The sequence below is a fragment of the Balaenoptera physalus genome (assembly GCF_965194825.1).
Source record: "Balaenoptera physalus genome assembly, chromosome: 18".
NCBI lineage: Eukaryota > Metazoa > Chordata > Mammalia > Artiodactyla > Balaenopteridae > Balaenoptera > Balaenoptera physalus.
Genome location: NC_138899.1, coordinates 62,216,030 through 62,236,429, shown reverse-complemented (window position 1 = coordinate 62,236,429; position 20,400 = coordinate 62,216,030). Strand labels below are relative to the sequence as shown.

Below are 20,400 nucleotides of genomic sequence, written 5' to 3'. Positions count from 1 at the left end.
TGATAAACTACAAGGTTTTTTATTTGTAATAATTTAATGTTGATTGGATGTATACAGCATTCCTATAATAAAGAGACAAATTGCTTTCAGCTTGCACAGAAGATGGGATTTCCAGCCAATATTGTGGATTCTGCAGCAGAAAACATGATCAAGCTTTACAACCTTTTTCTGAAATATGATGCAACCATGGTAGAAATAAATCCAATGGTAGAGGATTCAGACGGAGCTGGTAAAGTATCTTCTTTTATCAAACATTGATTGTCTGTTTATCCACTTATCATATTCTTCACTGAGGAAGTTGAACTCATAAGGAAGTGAACTCATTTCTATGTAGAAGCTTATTTTATAATGAAAAGAGTGAATGTGAACAAATATTAAAGAGACCCTTTAAAACAAACACCTTAAATATATATTTATGTACACACAGAGGGGTTAAAGCTGCACTGTATGGCAGCTACCAGGCACATGTGGCAGTTAAAATTAATTGAAATGATATAAGATTAAAATATTTCTCAGTTGCACTAGTTACATTTCAAGTGCTCTGTAGCCCCATGTATTGGACAGCTCTGTATTGGACAGCAGATGTAAAGAACAATTTCATCATTGCACAAAGTTCTGTTGGGCAGTGATGGATTAGAGTATCCACTGCGGTAGTGAATAAATAGTTGTAGTTTTGGGGAATTAGCCATTGTAGTCTCCCCAGGTTTCAAACTTTAGAGACACCATGATTGTTATTGTACAAAGTGTGTATTCTGATACTATAGTCCTTTAATATTAGGGAAGTAAGATTAGCTTGTCACTTTGACAGCTTTTCTTTTACGTATGTCTAAAAGGTAAATCAGGTTTTGAATTATCATGCCTTCCATGTATAGTTTTTCTAAAAATATAAGTTGCTTTATTGTAGCCTAAATTTTTCTTGATATTTTACATTAATTGCTTCTGTTGCTGTGATTTGTTTGATTTTGTTTCAAGTCTCTTTGGACATTTCTAATCTTCTTAAGCATTTGTAGATCTCTTTCACTTTTATACTTCTAATTAGTTATATTCATTATTATAGAAGTCAATTTTTAGCTGGTCATTTATATGGTTGTATAAAGAAAAATGAGTAAATTTTCTTGTGATTGTAGAGGTAGTTTATAAAACTAAAAATAATTAAATTTTTTTAAAGAGTGAGGGCTGATGCACATTTTAAAAATGAAATGTCCAGTGAAGGAGAATTATCTGTATGAAACTGATATTTTTTTTTAAGGGAGGCAGTTCTTACCTATTTATTCTTTTAGATTGGCATTACTTAACCCTTCGTGGGTCAAGGACAAATTTTAAGAAACACAGTGAAAATTGCATGAAAGCGAGTAACCCTCACCAAGGAGTCTGCACCAGTGTTCCCATGTGTGCATGTGCATATGCACTGTTTTTCATGAAGTTTAGGTGTTCTCAAACTCCTTGAAGCCTTTGGTCCTGCATTTGGTACTTGGATGTGAAATTACTAACTCCTATTGCTAGGCAACCTTTAGAATCCTTTTGTCAGGTTTCAAAACCAATCATACTGGAATTTTATTGGAATTGTATTCATCCTATAAATTGTTGGGGAAAAATTAACATCTTCCTAGTAATCAGTTTTTCCAACTAGAAATACCTTATTTTTCCATTTATGTAAGTCTTGATTTATATTTTTTTAAATAAGACTTATTTTCTTTTGGTAGGTATTATATTTCTTTTTAGATTTATTTGTAGAAATACATTTTTGTTGCTATTTTGAATGGGATCTTTTCTGCCATTGTATTTTCTTCTTTTTTTTTTTTTAAGTTAACTGCCATTATCATTTTTTTTTTAAATTTTATAAATTTATTTATTTATTTATTTATGGCTGTGTTGGGTCTTCATTTCTGTGCGAGGGCTTTCTCTAGTTGCGGTGAGCGGGGGCCACTCTTCATCGCAGTGCACGGGCCTCTCACTGTCGCAGCCTCTCCCCTTGCGGAGCACAGGCTCCAGACGCGCAGGCTCAGTAGTTGTGGCTCACGGGCCTAGTTGCTCCGCGGCATGTGGGATCCTCCCACACCAGGGCTCGAACCCGTGTCCCCTGCATTGGCAGGCAGACTTCCAACCACTGCGCCACCAGGGAAGCCCCTGCCATTGTATTTTCTTACTGTTTATTGCTGGTATACAGAGACTGTTGATTTTGTTCTTCATTTGAAGATTTTAATTCTATTGTTGTATTTGTTTTCCTTAGTCTTTGAAAAATATCTCTACTCAGTTTCAGCTTGTCTCCCATGTTTTGGTTTATTTTCAGTTTCTTCTTTCGTAGTACATAGTTTTGAATTTTGACCATACAGAAGAGACATTCGAAGTATACTTTGGTTTCCTATAGTAAAGTTCATTTTTTTAAAAAATATTTTCCCTCTATTTAACGAAAACATAGCAAATACTATATGCTAGGCACTATTGTAAGAACTTTTCAGATATGGACCCCTATAGTTCATTAAATGTTTATAGCAGTTCTGTGAGGTAGATACTATTACTATCCTTATTTTATAGGTTAGGAAACTGAGTTACCAAGAGGTTAAGTGACTTGCCCAGGGACACATGGCTAGTGGTAGAAATGGGCGGTGAATCTAAACAGTCAACTTCAGAATTTGTACTCTTACATATGACACAGTTGTATGACAGGGATATTTTGGGTAGAGAGTAGTAGTATATCAGCATTATTGGAGTAGGAAGAGATTAGCGATAAGGTATATCTTTTAGGTTAGGAAGCTGTAGCAGTAGTCCAAGCAGGAGGTAACAAAGGCAGCGGGAGTGGAAAGGAGAAGGCTTTATTTTACAGATGAGTTCAAGCTCAGGCTCTGTTAGCAGACCTACATTTCTCACAGTACTTTCTTTATATATTTTGAATGGAGGCTTTAGACCAATGCAGACTATGTAGTTATAAACATATGCAGATTGATATGTTTTATTTATAAGGTTCATATTGAGTTTCAAAAGTAATATTTAAAAAAATAGAAAATATAGATATTTGTCTCCTTTTGGTACTAAGTTACCATATGACAAGATAGAATATACATTTGGGGAAATTATCATAGTATTCCTTAAAATAGTAGTTTAAGGATATTTTGAATGACTAAATTTGGAATTATTTCCTTTGTGCACAGTTTTTTTGGAATATATATGCTGCATAGAATGAAGTATACCTCTTAATTTGTACCGGTTTAATTGTTTGAATAATTGTAAGAAGAAAGCTTATAGACTCTAGACTTATTTTCCTAGTAACGCTCTGAAAACATAGGGTAATATAAAAAAATATATATATATATATATTTGAATACAGTTGCTTAAATAGCTTATCATACCATTGCCATCATTGGAGTTTCCGAGAGATCTTCCAGTGATTACTGATCTTCCCTGACAGAGTTCTAATTAAAATGGATCTGACAACTAAATTACACAATTAGACAGACTTAATAAATCTATTCAAATATGAGGCTTTAACAGGGCAGTCCTTTCAGGGATAGACTGTGCCTTGGGAATAGCAGTTGGAAATGGTTGCTCGCTGTGGGAAGCTTACTCCAAGAGGAAGAAGGATTGAGCAGAATTATGCATGCCTAGTTTTATAATATCTAGATTAACTAGACAGATAATTTGCTTCCTTTCCTCTGGGAAGAATTAAGTAAAGAGACAGTGAGAGACAGATCTTATACTAAGTGAATCCTTTGAATGTGAAAGGAAGCATCAGGAGTGGGGAAGATTTGATCCCGCCCCTTCCTCCCCAAACATTCCTTAGTATTTTCTTTACCCACTGAGCTCAGCCATCAAGCCTGTGATCTATCAGGGTGGATGTGGAGCTCTTGAGGGAGGAGAGGTTACCTGTCTGTTTGGGTAATCTTGTTCTGACTTTGAGGCTGCCTTTCCAATCCCAGCCATTGTTCCTTTGGCTATTATGGGAGCATCTATAGGTAGTTTGGATTTTTACCCCCAGAAATTTCTAAAATGGGTCAAAATAGTACACTGGTATCAGCTTTAAGAAAGTGTTATGCTCAATTCTGAAAATTTATTCTTTTCTGTTTCTGACACCACATTATGTTCAGTCAGGTTGTCTATTGGAATTTCAAAAGTTCATCAGTGAGATTAGATTATGGCATTAAAATACTCTAATAGTAAATTACATAAAGACACAGCTGGATTTAAAGTCCAAATGTGATAAAAGTCCAGAGGACCTAGAGAACTGAAGTCCCAAGTCACATTCTCTTATCTGAGTTAGAAGTTCAAAGAAATTAATGTTCCTTCTAATTTCATAAATATTTTGATTGAATGAGAGGTTATGAATTCTAGATGGTTTTTAAATTCTTTTAGCCATGGCAGTTTGGACTGTCTGTCATAGGAATGGGTAGAGTTTCTTTGTGATCTCAGAAGTTATAGTATTTGAATTGCAGATCTCTTATGTGCCTGAATTCTAAAAGTGTACAAAAGGTTAATAATACATATAAGTTTATCACAGCTTTGGCCCTCAATTACCAAATTTGGAGAAAAAACCCCCGCAGAACTCAAGCCATTCCCACTGCCAGGGACAGTGATCTCAGGCACAATAATGTTCTCAGAACCATGTACTTCGTTTTATCAAGGGTCATGGCAGAAACTCAGTGAAAGCTGAATGAAAGAGAATGGACTGATATTAGTCTCCCCAGGATGCCAGTTGTCTTGATTATCTTACCTATGGACCTGAAATCAGTTGAGAGAAATCTCCAAGTAAGGAATTAATTTTGGCCTGGTGCATTTGTGACTTCTAGGGGGGAAAAAACCCAAAATGTACATTTCTTAAAAGTTTTTCCTCTTTTGAACACTATGAATTAAGTATGGGCTCTGTTTACTGATATTACACATACCCTTGCTGTTAGCAGAGTTGTCAGTGGCTGGTTCTACTGACTGTTGCAGAGCTCGGGTCTAGGAAATATGCTTCCTAGGTATTTCACCCCAAGTATGTTTTTATTGGAGAATCACCATCACCTGAGTGAACCTGTCTTTATCTTCTTGAGTCTATATACTTTAGAGGCCTACTAAGGATTAATGCCTTTACTATGTGTTCCTCATTGTTTTTTGAATGGCATGTTAATTTTATTAATTTAATAGATATACAGTTGACTCTTGAACAACATGAATTTGAACTGTGAGGGTCCACTTATAAGCAGATTATTTTTTCAATAAGTATGTACTACAGTACTACATAATCCGTGGTTGGTTGAATCTGTGGATGCAAAACTGCAGGTATGGAGGGCCAACTGTATAAAGTTATATGCAGATTTTTTTGCTAACATATCTTGAGCACTTTTTGCATTTACTAAAGCATTCTTCTAAAACACTTATTTTAATATTTGTAAAATCTGTCATATATAGATATGCCACAATTTATAACTATAAATTTATAAATGATTATCAAAATACAAGGGATCTGAAGGATCATAATCCAAGAAACATACATATTATCATTCACCAGTGATTTCAGATATTGTACTTTTTAGTTCCAAATTTTCAATATGGTTCCTTTCATAGTTTTATTTTCTGCTGAGATTACTTACCTGGTGCTTTATTATGACCATATTTTCCCTTAAATCATTAAACATGTTTAAAATAGCTATTTCACAGTCCTCTGATACTTTAAAATTTGAGTCATCTTGAGTTTGGTTTCTCTTGCCTGCTTTGTTTCTTTGCTGTTGGTTACATTTTCCTGTTTCTTCACAGATCTAGTAATTTCTAGTTGTATACTAGACATTTTGGGAGACTGAATTCTATCATCTTCCTCTGAAAGAATGTTGGTTTTTGTTGTTAATAGTTAACTTGGCTGACTCTAAACTTTGTCTCTTGTTTTGTGCAGCAGCTGAAACTGCTCAGTTCTTTTAGCCTGTATCTGTTCAGGAATAAGGAGAAAGTTGTAGTTACATTGGAGCAAGGAAGGGATAGAGTACATATTGAAAGATGAAGTCAGAGAATTAACCTTCATTAGGGCCATTTTGGTAGAGTGCTGGAGGTAAAAGCCTGATTAGAGTGGATTTAAGAGAGAATGGCAAAAAGAAAAAAAAAAAAAAAAGAGAATGGCAGGAGAAAAACTTGGTACAGGGAGTTTTTTAAGCAGGGCTTGGCAGATGTAGTCTCAGTTACTGCTGTTTCTCTACTTGTTCTTCTCTTTCTTCCTTTACCCTTTCTTTCTTCTTTCTTCTTCATAACCTGTTAAAAATATAAAACCCTTCATAGGCTCACAGGCCATAAAAAATCCAGCACAGGCTGAATCTGGCCCATAGGCCATAGTTTGCTGACCCCAGGTTTAAAGAGACAACTCTTTCCGTGAGTTATGCTGTATAGAAAGAGGAGAGTAAGGTGGTGGCGGGAGGTAGGGAGTAAAGAGTTATTTCTTTCTTTTTATTAAGGTGGGGGAAAGAACAGCATTTTTACAAGTCAGTTTGATGTAGCCAATAGCAAAGTGGGGTGGGGTGGAATTTACAGTGCAGGAAAGACAGAATTAGTGGAACAATCCCCTTGAGTTGAGACCCTGGGCCCAAGCAAAGGAGTTAGCTAGGAGCATGGACAGTTAATTCTTGGTAATTAAAAAGAAAATTAAATGCTTCTGAGGGTTTTTTTTTTCCCTTCTTTATCTGTTGCTTAGGATAGGTGTAGAACCAGTAACTTTGATGGGGCAGTTTTAATTCTCACATATTCTTTTTCAAGAAACAGTTTGAATTAATTGTGAACATAAATTGAAATACTTTCAGTAAGTAACAAAATGTGTTTTTCTTCTGAAGTCAAAAACATTTGATTACTGTATTGTGTCTATCTTGAAATTAACATCACTTTCTTTTTTTCCTTCAAAGTGCTATGTATGGATGCAAAGATCAATTTTGATTCTAATTCAGCTTATCGCCAGAAGAAAATCTTTGACCTACAGGACTGGACTCAGGAAGATGAAAGGGACAAAGATGCAGCTAAGGCAGATCTCAACTACATTGGCCTAGATGGAAATATAGGCTGTCTAGGTACCACCTGTTTTTGTGTTAAGAGTTGGATTGGCTGAGCTTAATTTATTTTCTTTGTTTGTTGCTTATACAAATCATTTTCCCTTCTTGATAGTAAATGGTGCTGGTTTGGCAATGGCCACAATGGATATAATAAAGCTTCATGGAGGGACTCCAGCCAACTTTCTTGATGTTGGTGGTGGTGCCACAGTCCATCAAGTAACAGAAGCATTTAAACTTATCACTTCAGATAAAAAGGTAGGGGCAGAACTTATGTTTTAGAATTTGAATGGCGAGAATTAACTTGATTAATTAGTAAATGTGGTCGTTATAGTAGTTGAGCGTTAAAATTCAAAAGTCCTCAATAGTTTGGAAAAATTTGCTGAAATCAATAAAATAAAAGTTAGCAAGAAAGAAAGATAAACTTTCCCATTGTGATTTAGAAAACAAGGTGAAGAAATACTGGATGGTATTAGATAATACTATAAATGGTAGTGATTTGGCATGAGAACCCATTATTATAGAAAAAATTTTGGAGATGTTAGTTGACCAAAAAAGCCAGAAATCTGGAAAGTCTGTAAAGCTAAAAAGGAAATAAAAATCATCTTTAATTCTATCCAGACATAACTTTTGTTACTATTGATTTGATTTATTTTCTTTAAGACTTGTTAATGCTTATATATTTCACACATACGCTCATACACATTGCATATGTATCGTTCTAGAAACAGCTTTATTAAGGTATAATTCACGGGGCTTCCCTGGTGGCGCAGTGGTTAAGAATCTGCCTGCCAATGCAGGGGACACAGGTTCGAGCCCTTATCCGGGAAGATCCCACATGCTGTGGAGCAACTAAGCCCGTGTGCCACAACTGCTGAGCCTGCGCTCTAGAGCCCGCACGCCACAACTACTGAGCCTGCGTGCCACAACTACTGAAGCCTGCGTGCCTAGAGCCCATGCTCCGCAACAAGAGAAGCCACCGCAAGGAGAAGCCTGTGCACCACAAGGAAGCGTAGCCCCCGCTCACTGCAACTAGAGAAAGCCCACACGAAGCAACAAAGACCCAATGCAGCCAAAAATAAATGAATAAAATAAATAAAAATAAACCAAAAAAAAAAAAAAAACAAAACCCAGCTTCCAAAAATAAAAAAAGATATAATTCACATGCCATATATTTCACCCATTCATATATATATCTTTTAATACACACATTTTGAGTCTTTTTTTGCTAACATCTCTTGAGCACTTTTTGTGTAAAGTATTATTCTAAAACACTCATTGTAATGTTTGCATAATCGTCATATATAGATATGCCATAATTTATAATTATGAATTTATAAATGATTATCAGAATACAAGAGATGTGAAGCATTGTGATCCAAGAAACAGACATATTATCATTCATCAGATTTTTTTTTAAGGAATATATCTACTGTGTGACCAATGCGGGTTTTTTAAGGCTTATGGAAATAAGAATAATGGCCTTCATGTAAACTAGTCTTACTGAATTTAGACTGAGAATTTGTCATTGGTAGGGATCAAGATACCTTGAACTGTGTTGAGAATTGAATGAGTTGGGCAAGGGGAAGGAAATGTGCAGAGGCATGGGGTCCAGAGAGGGCCACTGTGTTCATGGATTGGTAAGATGCTTATGCATAAAGATATAGCATTATTGGGATGAATGATAAGAAGTAATGTTGGCAAATTGAGACCCAAGTTGTGAAGATCCCTGTATCTATAGCTAAGGAGTTTTGAATTTAACACTTCTACCCCAGCACATTTACAAATACATATATCAACTCCTTACCTTTTTGTTTTTTTATTTTTAAGAAAGAAGGTAATTCTGCTAGTAAAGGGTGAAAAGGAGAATAAGGAGACACTGGCAGGAGAGATCAATTTGGTTATTATACCTGCTTGTTTGGAAGGATGAAGAGGTCCATAACAAAGGCAGTGTCAGTAAGAATAAAGCAATGAAACCTACACCACTGAGATAGAATCCTTAAGTTCATTTTTTTCCTTTTTGGGCGTGGCATGGTGAGGGATTGGTTAGGACTTCTGGCTGCAGAGAATCATTGGTTGGTGATATCTTTTGTGCTGTCAGAGGCAAAGTAAAGAAATTTGGTATTTTTGAATGAATGTGTTAAGTTTGCACTGTGGTGATTATACCTGGTAGATAGTTGTAAAGATATTCTTCCTATAATGGCCAGATGTGTATTTGAGAGTCCTCAGTATATTGAGAAAAGTTGAAGTGTTAGGCATTGGTGATACGACTCATGCAAGTGATTTGAGGAAACCAAGAATAGAACCTGGCTCCTCCCACCCAGTGCTGAAGGATTGAATAAGGAAGGAAGACCCAATAAAAGAGGGAGAGAACAAACTGACAGAGATAGTTGCAGATTAGGAGAGAGTGGTGACATCAAAGGCCAGGGTGAAGAGTTCTGAGAAGTAAGGGAATGGGCAGTAGTGTTAGATGCTGAAAGAGAGGAGAGGGGGGCAGAGGCCAGGCTGCAGTGGGTTGAGTTGTGATTGGGAATTGAGGGTGTGGAGTCACACAGGAGAGTTACTCCTTCGGCGGTGGGGTCTGAGGAGGCACAGAAGGACGTAGTGCTCGCAGTTGAGTGGAGGTCGGCTTGAGAAGAGCTGTGCGGTGTACGTGTGTTTGTGCAGAAGACCAAGAAGATGGGCTGTTTCTAGCTGGAGAAGAGATTTGAAGATAAAGAAGAGAGTGAATATAGCTAAAGGAGTGAAGACCTGGAGGAGACACAGTACAGTAATTAGTGATGAGGTTAGTTTTGGAGAGGAGGTTACTCCTGAAGGTATTACTGGAAAAGGACGATCATATGCTAGAAGTTAGAGAGTTTGAAGTGGGATAGGAGGCTCATGAAGGGAGTTGAAAGGTATGAGTCAGATTCCTAAGGTATGAGTCAGACTATTGCTGATGAATCATTATACTGCTCTTCAGGTTATGCTCGTGTTTCACAGGTTTGGTGTTTGGTTTTGTTTTTTCCCACTCTTTTGCTTTTCTTGAAGTTGGAATGGATAAACTAATAGGCTGGAATCGTGCATTATTTGAATGGGGATGGCAGGTAGACTGGGTATGAGAGAGGAGTGGCTATGAGGAAGCTGAGTGTGCCCACGACAGTGTCATTGATTTGCTCAGCTGTGGCTTCTGGGCTCCATAGTGAAGCACTCCAGATTTGGGGAGAGCTGATAGACTGGTTGATTAGGAAGGGGTTGAGGCACTAGAGGCTTTAAAAGATTGGATTTGATAGAGTTAGAGATGAAAGGCGTTACGTGAAAGGAGAGGAGGTTGAGCAAGAGTGGGATTTACACATTTGATATTCTAGAGATGTTCCTTCTGGTCAGGTCAAGGATTTGTCCTTGGTAGTAATCAGTTGATACGGACTGGAGGTAAAAGTGACGCGGTAGAGCTCCAGTCCCTTTAAGGCTCAAGTGCTGGATGATGCCTGTGGTGCATACTGTAGCTGTCCCAAACGCGGTGGGAGGGGGTGAGATGGGAGGGTGCCAGAGTCCACTGTGAGTTCTGTTCCATTATGAATTCTAGACCTTTCTTTCTTGAAGTACAGAGATAATAGTGGTAAAGGTAAGGAATGCGTAGTGTAACTCAGTGTGTCTCAACTTTTTTCCTGTCATGGCATTCACAGAAAGTAACGTTTCCGTGGGGCACGGGAGGTACATGGGGAAGGTTGCTTGTTGTCAGAGGCCACTGGCTCAAGGTGCCAGCTGTCCCAGAACCTTCCTAATTGCTCTAAGGCAGCAGTCCCCAGCTTTTTTGGCACCAGGGACTGGTTTCGTGGAAGACAGTTGTTCCACGGACGGGGTGGGGGTGGGGGATGGTTCAGGCGGTAACGCCAGCGGGGGGGGGGGTGAGGGGTGGTGGGGGGCGGTGGGGAGCGGGGGGCGGTGGGGGGCGGTGGGGAGTGGCAGATGAAGCTTCGCTCCCTCGCCCGCTGCTCATCTCCTGCTGCGTGGCCCAGCTCCTAACAGGCCGCAGACTGCTACCGGTCCGTGGCCTGGGGGTTGGGGACCCCTGCTCTAAGGGGTGAGGGGAACAATATCTTGGTGTGTCTATAACCCATTTGTATCTCACTGGTTGAGAAGTTCTAGTGTAGCTGAATAAACTAAGCCTCTTTTTCAAAAACAAATAAGGTTTTTTTCTAAAGGATAGAAGAACAGCGATTCAGACTATCAGTGTGATGATGAAAGAATGCCAACCCAAATAGGCCCTGAGGTTTGGATGTGATGTGTAGCCAGGAGTGGCCATTACAGATGTTGAGTAATTTTGAGGGCCTGGGTTGTGTGAAAACTTGGTAGAGTTGATGGGGAAAAATGAAGAGATGATAGTTAATGAGGACTAAATTGGAGATCTTGCATATGATGTTGGCTTACAACATGGTCTGGCTTAGTAATGTTGGTAATGGCTATGCTTAATAGGAAACAAGTAAATGGAATCAGGAGGTCTTGTTAATATGTGACAAGAGAGAAGAGACTGTGAGCCAGGTTTTGAAATTACCCAAGGAGGGGAAATAAGTTTTGCTGGGTGGTGGACTGCACAGACTTCAATGATGAGAGCTGTATGCAGAGAGTATGGCTGTTTGGTCTGAAAATGTTTCCACGGAGTTAATTTTTATTATAAGGCACAGATACTAGTGTTTTCTTGGGAAGGAAGGAAAAATAGTCATTCCCTTAAAATTTTAATCTACTAAAACATTTTATTGGCAGGTACTGTCTATTCTGGTCAACATCTTCGGAGGAATCATGCGGTGTGATGTTATTGCACAGGGTATAGTCATGGCAGTAAAGGATTTGGAAATTAAAATACCTATTGTGGTACGGTTACAAGGTAAGTGTAAAAGGATCTTGCAGTTGTTCTGTGAACTCTAATTGCTTAAAAGTTCATAATTCCAAGGGGTTTGGTTCATTTAGTTTTTTTTTTTTTTTCATTTAGTTTTAAATTTAGTTTTAAATAGCTATATATTTTTTTTAACATCTTTATTGGAGTATAACTGCTTTACGATGGTGTGTTAGTTTCTGCTCTATCACGAAGTGAATCATCTGTACGAATACGTATATCCCCATATCCCCTCCTTCTTGCATCTCCCTCCCACCCTCCCTATCCCACCCCTCTAGGTGGTCACAAAGCACCGAGCTGATCTCCCTGTGATATGCGGCTGCTTCCCACTAGCTATCTATTATACATTTGGTAGTGTATATATGTCCATGCCACTCTCTTACTTTGTCCCAATAGCTGTATTTTTAAAATGAGAGTATAGTAGGGAATTTTTAAAACGTGGCTTAAAAAAAAATTCTAACATTGGAGCAAAATTGTGCATAGTTTTGCTTGGTGTAAGTTGATACATTATTTATTTGTTGTGTGTATCTTGAATTCTTACTTGTCTGAATTACCATTAATGTGATAAGGCAAAGTATTTCACAAGGTAAGTCCAGGTTTTTATAGTATTTTCTTTGGTTTAGAAGCATTTGTATTAAATGACAGAAGTTAGTTGAAATTTCATATTTGTAAATGTATATTGTGACAAACATTTTAAATGATCTTGTGTAGATATTTAAAATGTCTGTATTTGCATAAATCATTTCCAGGTACACGAGTGGATGATGCTAAGGCACTGATAGCGGACAGTGGACTTAAAATTCTTGCTTGTGATGACTTGGATGAAGCTGCTAAAATGGTAAACAGGTTATGTTGATCTGAGGATAAATTTGCAGTGTATGAAAGATTTATAAACGTTTAGATTCTAAAATGAACCAGCTAATATTGCTAATACTTAGTGTTTCAGCTAAACACTAGGAGTATTGAACCCCATATACCTATCACCCATCTTAAACAATTACCAGCTCATGCTCAATCTTGTCTCATCTTATTCTTACCTGCTTCCTTCCTTGCCCATGATTATGTTGAAGCAAATCCCAGACATTCTGTTATTTCATACTTATCATCATGTATCTGTAAAAGATACAGGTATTGATGGTATAAAGGAATTATTATTACTTGTTTCAGATGGGATAGTGGTGTTATGTTTATGTTTAATAAAAAAAAGAATCAAGTCAGTGTTGAAATTTCCCTGGTTCTCTTAAATATTTTTTGCCTAGGTTCTTTGTTAGAATTAGGATCAAAATAAGTCTATGCTTGCAGTTGGTTAATATATCACTAAATTTCTTTTTATAGATTCTCCCTTGCCTCTTTTTTTATTCTTAGCTTTATTTGTTGAAAAAACCAGGCTGATGGTCTTGTAGTGATTCCTATAGTCTGGATTTTAATGTTTGTATTCATGGGGTGTCATTTAACATGTTCCTCTGCTCCTGTATTTCCTGTAAACTGGTAGTTCAATCTATAGGTTTGATCATATATGTATTTGATTTTGAGGAGCGGGGAGCAAGAATATTTTATGGTTGATTTTGTGTAATTCCATAAGGAGGTATATAAATGTCAGATAATTTCTCTTTTTGTAATACTAGCAGTCATTGACATTCATAACTTAGATCCAATATTTTGTTTATGCAAAGTGGTGATTTTCTAACTCTGTGATTATTTATTATATGGAATAATTATAAAAAACGAAACTTTCTTGTATCAACTATTTGTTGGCGTGAAGTACATTTTTCATAGAAAAAGCAGGATACTTACTTAATTCTTTGGTTTTATTGATCAGTTTTCAAAATAATGGGTTTGTTCCATTATGGCCTACTAAAGTGATCCAGGCTTTTTTGTTTCTTAGTTTTTGTTTTTAGGTGTGTGTGTTGTGTGTTGCATGCATGTATGCACATGCTGTTTTGAACTCATGGATTTAAATATATTTGATGTGGTTCAGTCCATTTTAGTTATTTTTATTGATGCTTAGATTATCTCACCTTTGGTCAGTGGGAACCTCTTCAGGTTGACTCCTGAGTCCTTCCTACATGCCCTGTGATATGCTTTCTGATATGATGAGATTTTTCAGGCTCATCTTTACATTTCTTGCTGCAGACCTAGAATCAGCCAGATGGTGTTTATAGACAGCACAATTTAAGCTTTAAGGGTACTTACAACTATTGGGTTGCTCATTGTTTCTAGATACTTTTAAGTGACAAATCTAGGAAAATATGTATTTTTTAAAGAGATAAATATATGAGTACATACTTCCAATATTTCCAATGCAAATCCAAGGTACAGTTTTTTTTTCTTATCTGATATCTGTTTCTCTTTTTTCCCATTCTGTACTAACATAAATATTCCTTTGCTTTGTCCCTCGATACAGACATGACAGTTTTAGAATAATAATACCAACAATATGACTACTGAAAGTAGTTCAAGACTTGTATGCACAGTTCTTTTTGTCCTTTGAAGTATTTCCCATAATTTGCTGGATTTTAAGATTCACATGAAACAGTTCTCTGTTTTATCCCACCTTTGATGCACGGTTAGCTTCATTTATTTATTTTAAAGGAATTGCTTAAAAAATTTTTTGTTACAATATTTCCAAAGTCAAACTGTAAAACAAGGTATACTTAGAGAATCTAGCCTTTATACCTATTCCTTTTTGTTCCTTCCCCATAGGTAACCAGTTTTTTGGTTTTCTTAGGATTTTTTTGTTCGTCTTTTCACTTTTTTAAAAACACAAGCAAATAATGTATGTGTATACATATAGATGTACGTATACATATATCTCTCCACTTTCCCACATTATATGATGGTAACATGTATTTTACCTCATTTCTTTTACTTAACACTGTATCTTGGTGCACACTCCCTAGTAGATACAGAGATGTTTTTAAATGAGAACTTCTGATTCTTTCCCACCTATGTTTATACACGTTTCACAGAATACTCTTTGGTGCTATATGGTTTAATCAGTAACTAGGCTTTTGAGATTTGCTTTGTTAATGTGATATCTTTTCATAAGAATAATAAAGGTCTTATTTCCTTCTTTAGGACATACTTTGGGAAAAAACTTAGCTAGTAAATAAAATTCAACTGCAGTTTAGAGACAGAGGAATTTACACTCAGTTCTGAGTTTAAATTAAGATTTTGACCAAGGGAATGGTAGGGAGAAAGTGTTTCGGAAAGCCTGTTTTGACTTTGAGATATGAAGTCAATTGTTGAAGGGAAGAGTGAGAGACAGTAGGAGTCTGGCTAGTGTAATAATTAGCTGTGAGGTGAAGGGAATGGATAGGTTAGAACTTTTCTCTGAAAATATGCTTGTTTGCAATGAGAGCCTGAATTAAGAAAAGCTTTGTGGACATGGAGAGAAAGGAGAAGAATCAATAGGAGCTTGATCAAATAGACCATGAAAGATAAAAGTGAACAGTTGATTTTCGTTGTGTCCATAGTGTTTTTCTACTGAGTAGGAGGTTATGGAAGTCATGACAATATTAATAATATGATAATATTAGCAACTGCTACCATTTATAATTTATTGTGCATGCAATGCTAAGCCTTTTTTTTTCTTCAAGTATTATTTAATACAAGTTTGGTGAAATAATCTCCATTTTTATAGATAAAGAAACGGAGGCTAGATAAATTAACTTATTCAGGATCATGTGTCATAAGCATCAGAGTGGGATCTGAACTCAAGGTGTCTAACTTTAAAACCTTCTCTTGACTACTCTGCTGGGGAGGAGAGAAGCTAAATCTGTTGTTTGGTTTTAGATATGTTTAATTTGTATATGTTGTATGGTACCAGCTGGATATTCTCAGACAGATTATAGAGAGAACATTGGAATTCAGCTTGATAATTGTTAACTTACTGACAGAAAGTAAAATACTAACTCCTAAACCCAAGCTCCTATCCCAACATTGTAAGTTAAGATTATTTACATTTTAAAAAAGATTTATTTATTTATTTATTTATTTATTTATTTATTTATTTATGGCCGCACTGAGAGGCTTGCGGGATCTTAGTTCCCCGACTAGGGATTAAACTGGGGCCCGGCAGTGAAAGCGCCGAGTCCTAACCACTGGACCACTAGGGAATTGCTTTTATTTAGATGTGCTTTGCGTTCTGTAGTATCCAGCTAAGACAGTCACTGTTTCTGTCTTTAAAGATAAAGGCAGAAGATCTAAATAGACATTTCTCCAAAGAAGACATACAGATGGCCAACAGGCACATGAAAAAATGCTCAACATCACTAATTATTAGAGAAATGCAAATAAAAACTACAGTGAGGTATCACCTCACACTGGTCAGAATGGCCAGTCTGTATTTTAGTCTGCAAATAACAAATGCTGGAGAGGGTGTGGAGAGAAGGGAACCCTCCTACACTGTTGGTGGGAATGTAAATTGGTGCAGCCACTATGGAGAACAGTATGGAGGTTCCTCAAAAAACTAACAACAGAACTACCATCTGATCCAGCAATCCCACTCCTGGGCATATATCCGGAGAAAACCATAATTGGAAAAGATACATGCACCCCTATGGTCATAGCAGCACTATTTACAATAGCCAAGACATGGAAGCAGCCTAAATGTCCATCAACAGATGAGTGGATAAAGAAGATGTAGTATAAATATGCAATTGAATATTACTCAGCCATAAAAAAGAATGAAATAATGCCATTTGCAGCAACATGTATGGACCTAGAGATCATCTTTCTAAGTGAAGTAAGTCAGAAAGAGAAAGACAAATACCATATGATATCACTTATATGTGGAATCTAAAATATGACACAAATGAACTTATTTACAAAACAGAAACAGACTCACAGACATAGAAAACAAGCTTAGGGTTACCAAAGGGGAAAGGGAGATGGGGAGGGATAAATTAGGAGTTTGGGATTAACAGATACAAACTACTATATATAAAAAAATAACCAACAAGGACCTACTGTATAGCACAGGGAGCAGTATTCAGTATCTATAAGGGAAAAGAATCTATATATAAAACTGAATATATATATATATATAAAATACAGAATCACTTTTCTGTACACCTGAAACTAACACAACATTGTAAATCAACTATAATTTTTAAAAAAGGAAAAAAATATAGATAAAATTTAGGCAATGACAGAGATATATACATATATCAGATATGTATCTATTTAATACCTTCTGATATTATATATATGAATAAAATCCAGTGTGGGTTATGGTATGGGTTGTGAACAGTGTTAGATTTGACTATCCTTCAAGAGTGGCAAATGCTTATAAGACTGTGAAGTGATTTATAACAATGTCAGAATAGCCCAGATATTTTAAATGAAAAAGACTGAACATGCAATTAATTTTACATTGACCAATCGTTCTGAGTCTATGTTTTTATGAAAATAGAGACAAAGCTTGTTTTTTTCCTTTCAGGTTGTAAAGCTGTCTGAGATAGTGACCTTAGCCAAGCAAGCCCAGGTGGATGTGAAATTTCAGTTGCCAATCTGATTTGAGAACCCAGTGGTTGACTGAAGATGTTAAATGTGTTATAATTGTTAAAAATACTGAGTTCTGTATTATTATTGTTCCTTTTCTCTTTAGTGTGTGAAGATTGTAATTACCGTCTAGGCACAAAAACTTTTAAAAGCATTTGGTCTGCATTTAATTCTGTTCAGAATGGGCTGTTTGTATAAAGAATGTGTAATGCAGTTATCTAGTTTGTTTTGTTGCAGCTTTCTTTTTCAGTTTTACAGAATGTCACTTGCAATATGCGTTTATTATTGTTGGGTACAGCATTCTTCATTGATAAGAGTCTTATGAATGAAATAAATATGAAGACAAAGCTTTATTCTTTAGTGTTAGAAATGTATTATATCTAATAACTAATTTCATTAGTAGAACAGTGTATTAAAACAATGTTTATATAAGAAGTGTCTATGTTCAACACCAAATACCTAACTAAATATATCAAGTCACTATTTATAAACAGACCTTTCAAACACTCCCCAGAATATTCTTTTAAGTATTTCAGTAAAGTAACTTGTGAATTATTTGAGCATTGTTTTAATCATTACAGAACACTGATATCTGCAAGTCCTCATGATCTTGTGGTATTGAGAAGAACCTGTAGGTTTGTATCATGTAAGGATATATTTACTAAGGACTTGGCAGACAAAATTAACAATGTCAGTTTAAATTAATAAAAAATCTCCCAATGTGATTTGCATTAATGTTTTTTTTTTTCTTTTTTAAGTAAACACAGTGAAGGTGATGTGTTTATCATTGCACTAAACACCTCTCAATAACTGATTTGTAGATCATGTACTGGGGCATGATATTACATATTATAAAGTGATCTACAGATATTTCAGTTGAATTCTACTGTTTACATGTGTGCCATCTCGTGCCTTCTCCAAAAGGCCCACATTGTCCTTTGTGTCCCAATTTGTGTATGTGTGTGTGTGTGTGTGTGTGTGTATGTATATATGTACATGTCCATCTTTTCTTCATTGCATAGAACAGTTGATATTTAACTATTAACAATGTTCAAACCATGTGATAATAACAGTGTAAGTACCATGGAAGGAAATACCAGCCAAGCATTAGACTATGTATGTAAACATGCTGGTGAATTTGAGAACTTCTACCTATTTCTTAAAACGTGATCTCTCTCTCTCTCTCTCTCTCTCACACACACACACACGCACACACGCACACACACACACAATGAGAGGCAGCATAGCATAATTGATTATGAGCGCAGAATTTGAAATTGAATCTGGTTTGAATCTTGGCTCCACTACTTACTAGCTATATAAGTTGGGCAAGTTTCTAAATTTCAGTGTACCTCAGTTTCCTCAAGCTCCTTTCTCATCTTCACTAGAATTATTTAGAGGGGAGAGGGAGACAGAGGCAAAGAGAGAGAGGGAGGGAAATTATATAGAGAACACATGAAATATATATATATTGAAACCAACTATATGTATATCATATGATTATATATTGGTCTGTCTTCCCTGCCTATACATTAAAACACTAAATCAGAGCCATTAAACCATTTAAAATTGTGATAAAGTTATAATTAAAAGTCCAAGTCTTTAGCTTTTAATTTTAAAAAAACCATTCCAAAGAATGCCAGCCAGTGATTAGCTCAGAAGATATTGGCATTTGTATTGGTTGGGTCTAGTCAGGAATTAAAGACAATGCTTGGTATTTCAGAGAGGATGTAATGCTAGTGTTCTAGTTATCTATTCTTGCATAATACATTATCCCCAAATTTAGTGATTTTCAAACAACAAAATTTTAATCTCATCATTTCTATGTGTCAGAAGATTGGAAGCATTTCAGCTGGGTGGTAGTTCTGGTGATGCAGTTATTTGCAAGTTTGAGTACTACTCCCAAGATGGCCCCCACACATGGCTGTTGACCTCAGTCTCTCCCTGTGTCCGCCTATCCTCGGGGCTGATTGAGTGTCCTTGTGATAGGGCAGCTGGCTCCCTCCAGAGCAAGTGATCCAAGGGAACAAGAAGGAAGCTACAATTCCTTCTGTGTTCTAATCTCAGATACTTGTGTTCTCCTCTTGTTGTCATTTCTGCCACACTCTATTAGAAATGAATCACTAAGTCCAGGCCTCAAGAAGAGGGGAATTCAGCTCCATTCTTTTATTTTTAAAATATCGTTATTGGAATATAATTGCTTTACAATGGTGTGTTAGTTTCTGCTTTATAACAGGGTGAATCAGCTATACATATACATATATCCCCATATGTTTTCCCTCTTGGGTCTCCCTCCCTCCCACACTCCCTATCCCACCCCTCTAGGTGGTTACAAGGCACCGAGCTGATCTCCCTGTGCTATGTGGCTGCTTTCCGCTAGCTATCGGTTTTACATTTGGTAGTGTATATATGTCCATGCCACTCTCCCACTTTGTCCCAGCTTACCCTTCCCCCTCCCCGTGTCCTCAAGTCCATTCTCTAGTAGGTCTGTGTCTTTCTTCCCATCCTGTCCCTAGGTTCTTCATGGCCATTTTTTTTTTCTTTTAGATTCCATATATATGTGTTAGCATACGGTATTTGTTTTTCTCTTTCTGACTTACTTCACTCTGTATGACAGACTCTAGGTCCATCCAACTCACTATAAGTCACTCAATTTCGTTTCTTTTTATGGCTGAGTAATATTCCATTGTATGTATGGGCCACGTCTTCTTTATCCATTCATCTGTCGATGGACACTTAGGTTGCTTCCATGTCCTGGCTGTTGTAAATAGAGCTGCAGTGAACATTGTGGTACATGACTCTTTCTGAATTATGGTTTTCTCAGGGTATGTGCCCAGTAGTGGGATTGCTGGGTTGTATGGTAGTTTTATTTTTACTTTTTTCAGGAACCTCCATACTGTTCTCCATAGTGGCTGTATCAATTTACATTCCCACCAACAGCGCAAGAGGGTTCTCTTTTCTTTACACCCTCTCCAGCATTTATTATTTGTAGATTTTTTGATGATGGCCATTCTGACTAGTGTGAGG

General features: G+C 36.6%; 1 protein-coding gene across 2 annotated transcripts in view; it reads left to right on the top strand.

Annotated features, from left to right (window-relative positions):
- The window catches only part of SUCLA2 (succinate-CoA ligase ADP-forming subunit beta), an 86,056-nt gene extending 67,958 nt beyond the window's left edge, over positions 1 to 18,098 (top strand). For both annotated transcript variants that reach the window (XM_082434482.1, XM_082434481.1), the window contains exons 6-11: positions 91 to 229; positions 6,855 to 7,016; positions 7,111 to 7,253; positions 11,739 to 11,859; positions 12,618 to 12,706; positions 17,312 to 18,098. In XM_082434482.1, coding sequence (XP_082290608.1) covers positions 91 to 229; positions 6,855 to 7,016; positions 7,111 to 7,253; positions 11,739 to 11,859; positions 12,618 to 12,706; positions 17,312 to 17,386 — 729 coding nt within the window. In that variant the 3' untranslated portion in view covers positions 17,387 to 18,098. The remainder of the gene's footprint in view (positions 1 to 90; positions 230 to 6,854; positions 7,017 to 7,110; positions 7,254 to 11,738; positions 11,860 to 12,617; positions 12,707 to 17,311) is intronic.
- Positions 18,099 to 20,400: the final 2,302 nt, after the last annotated feature.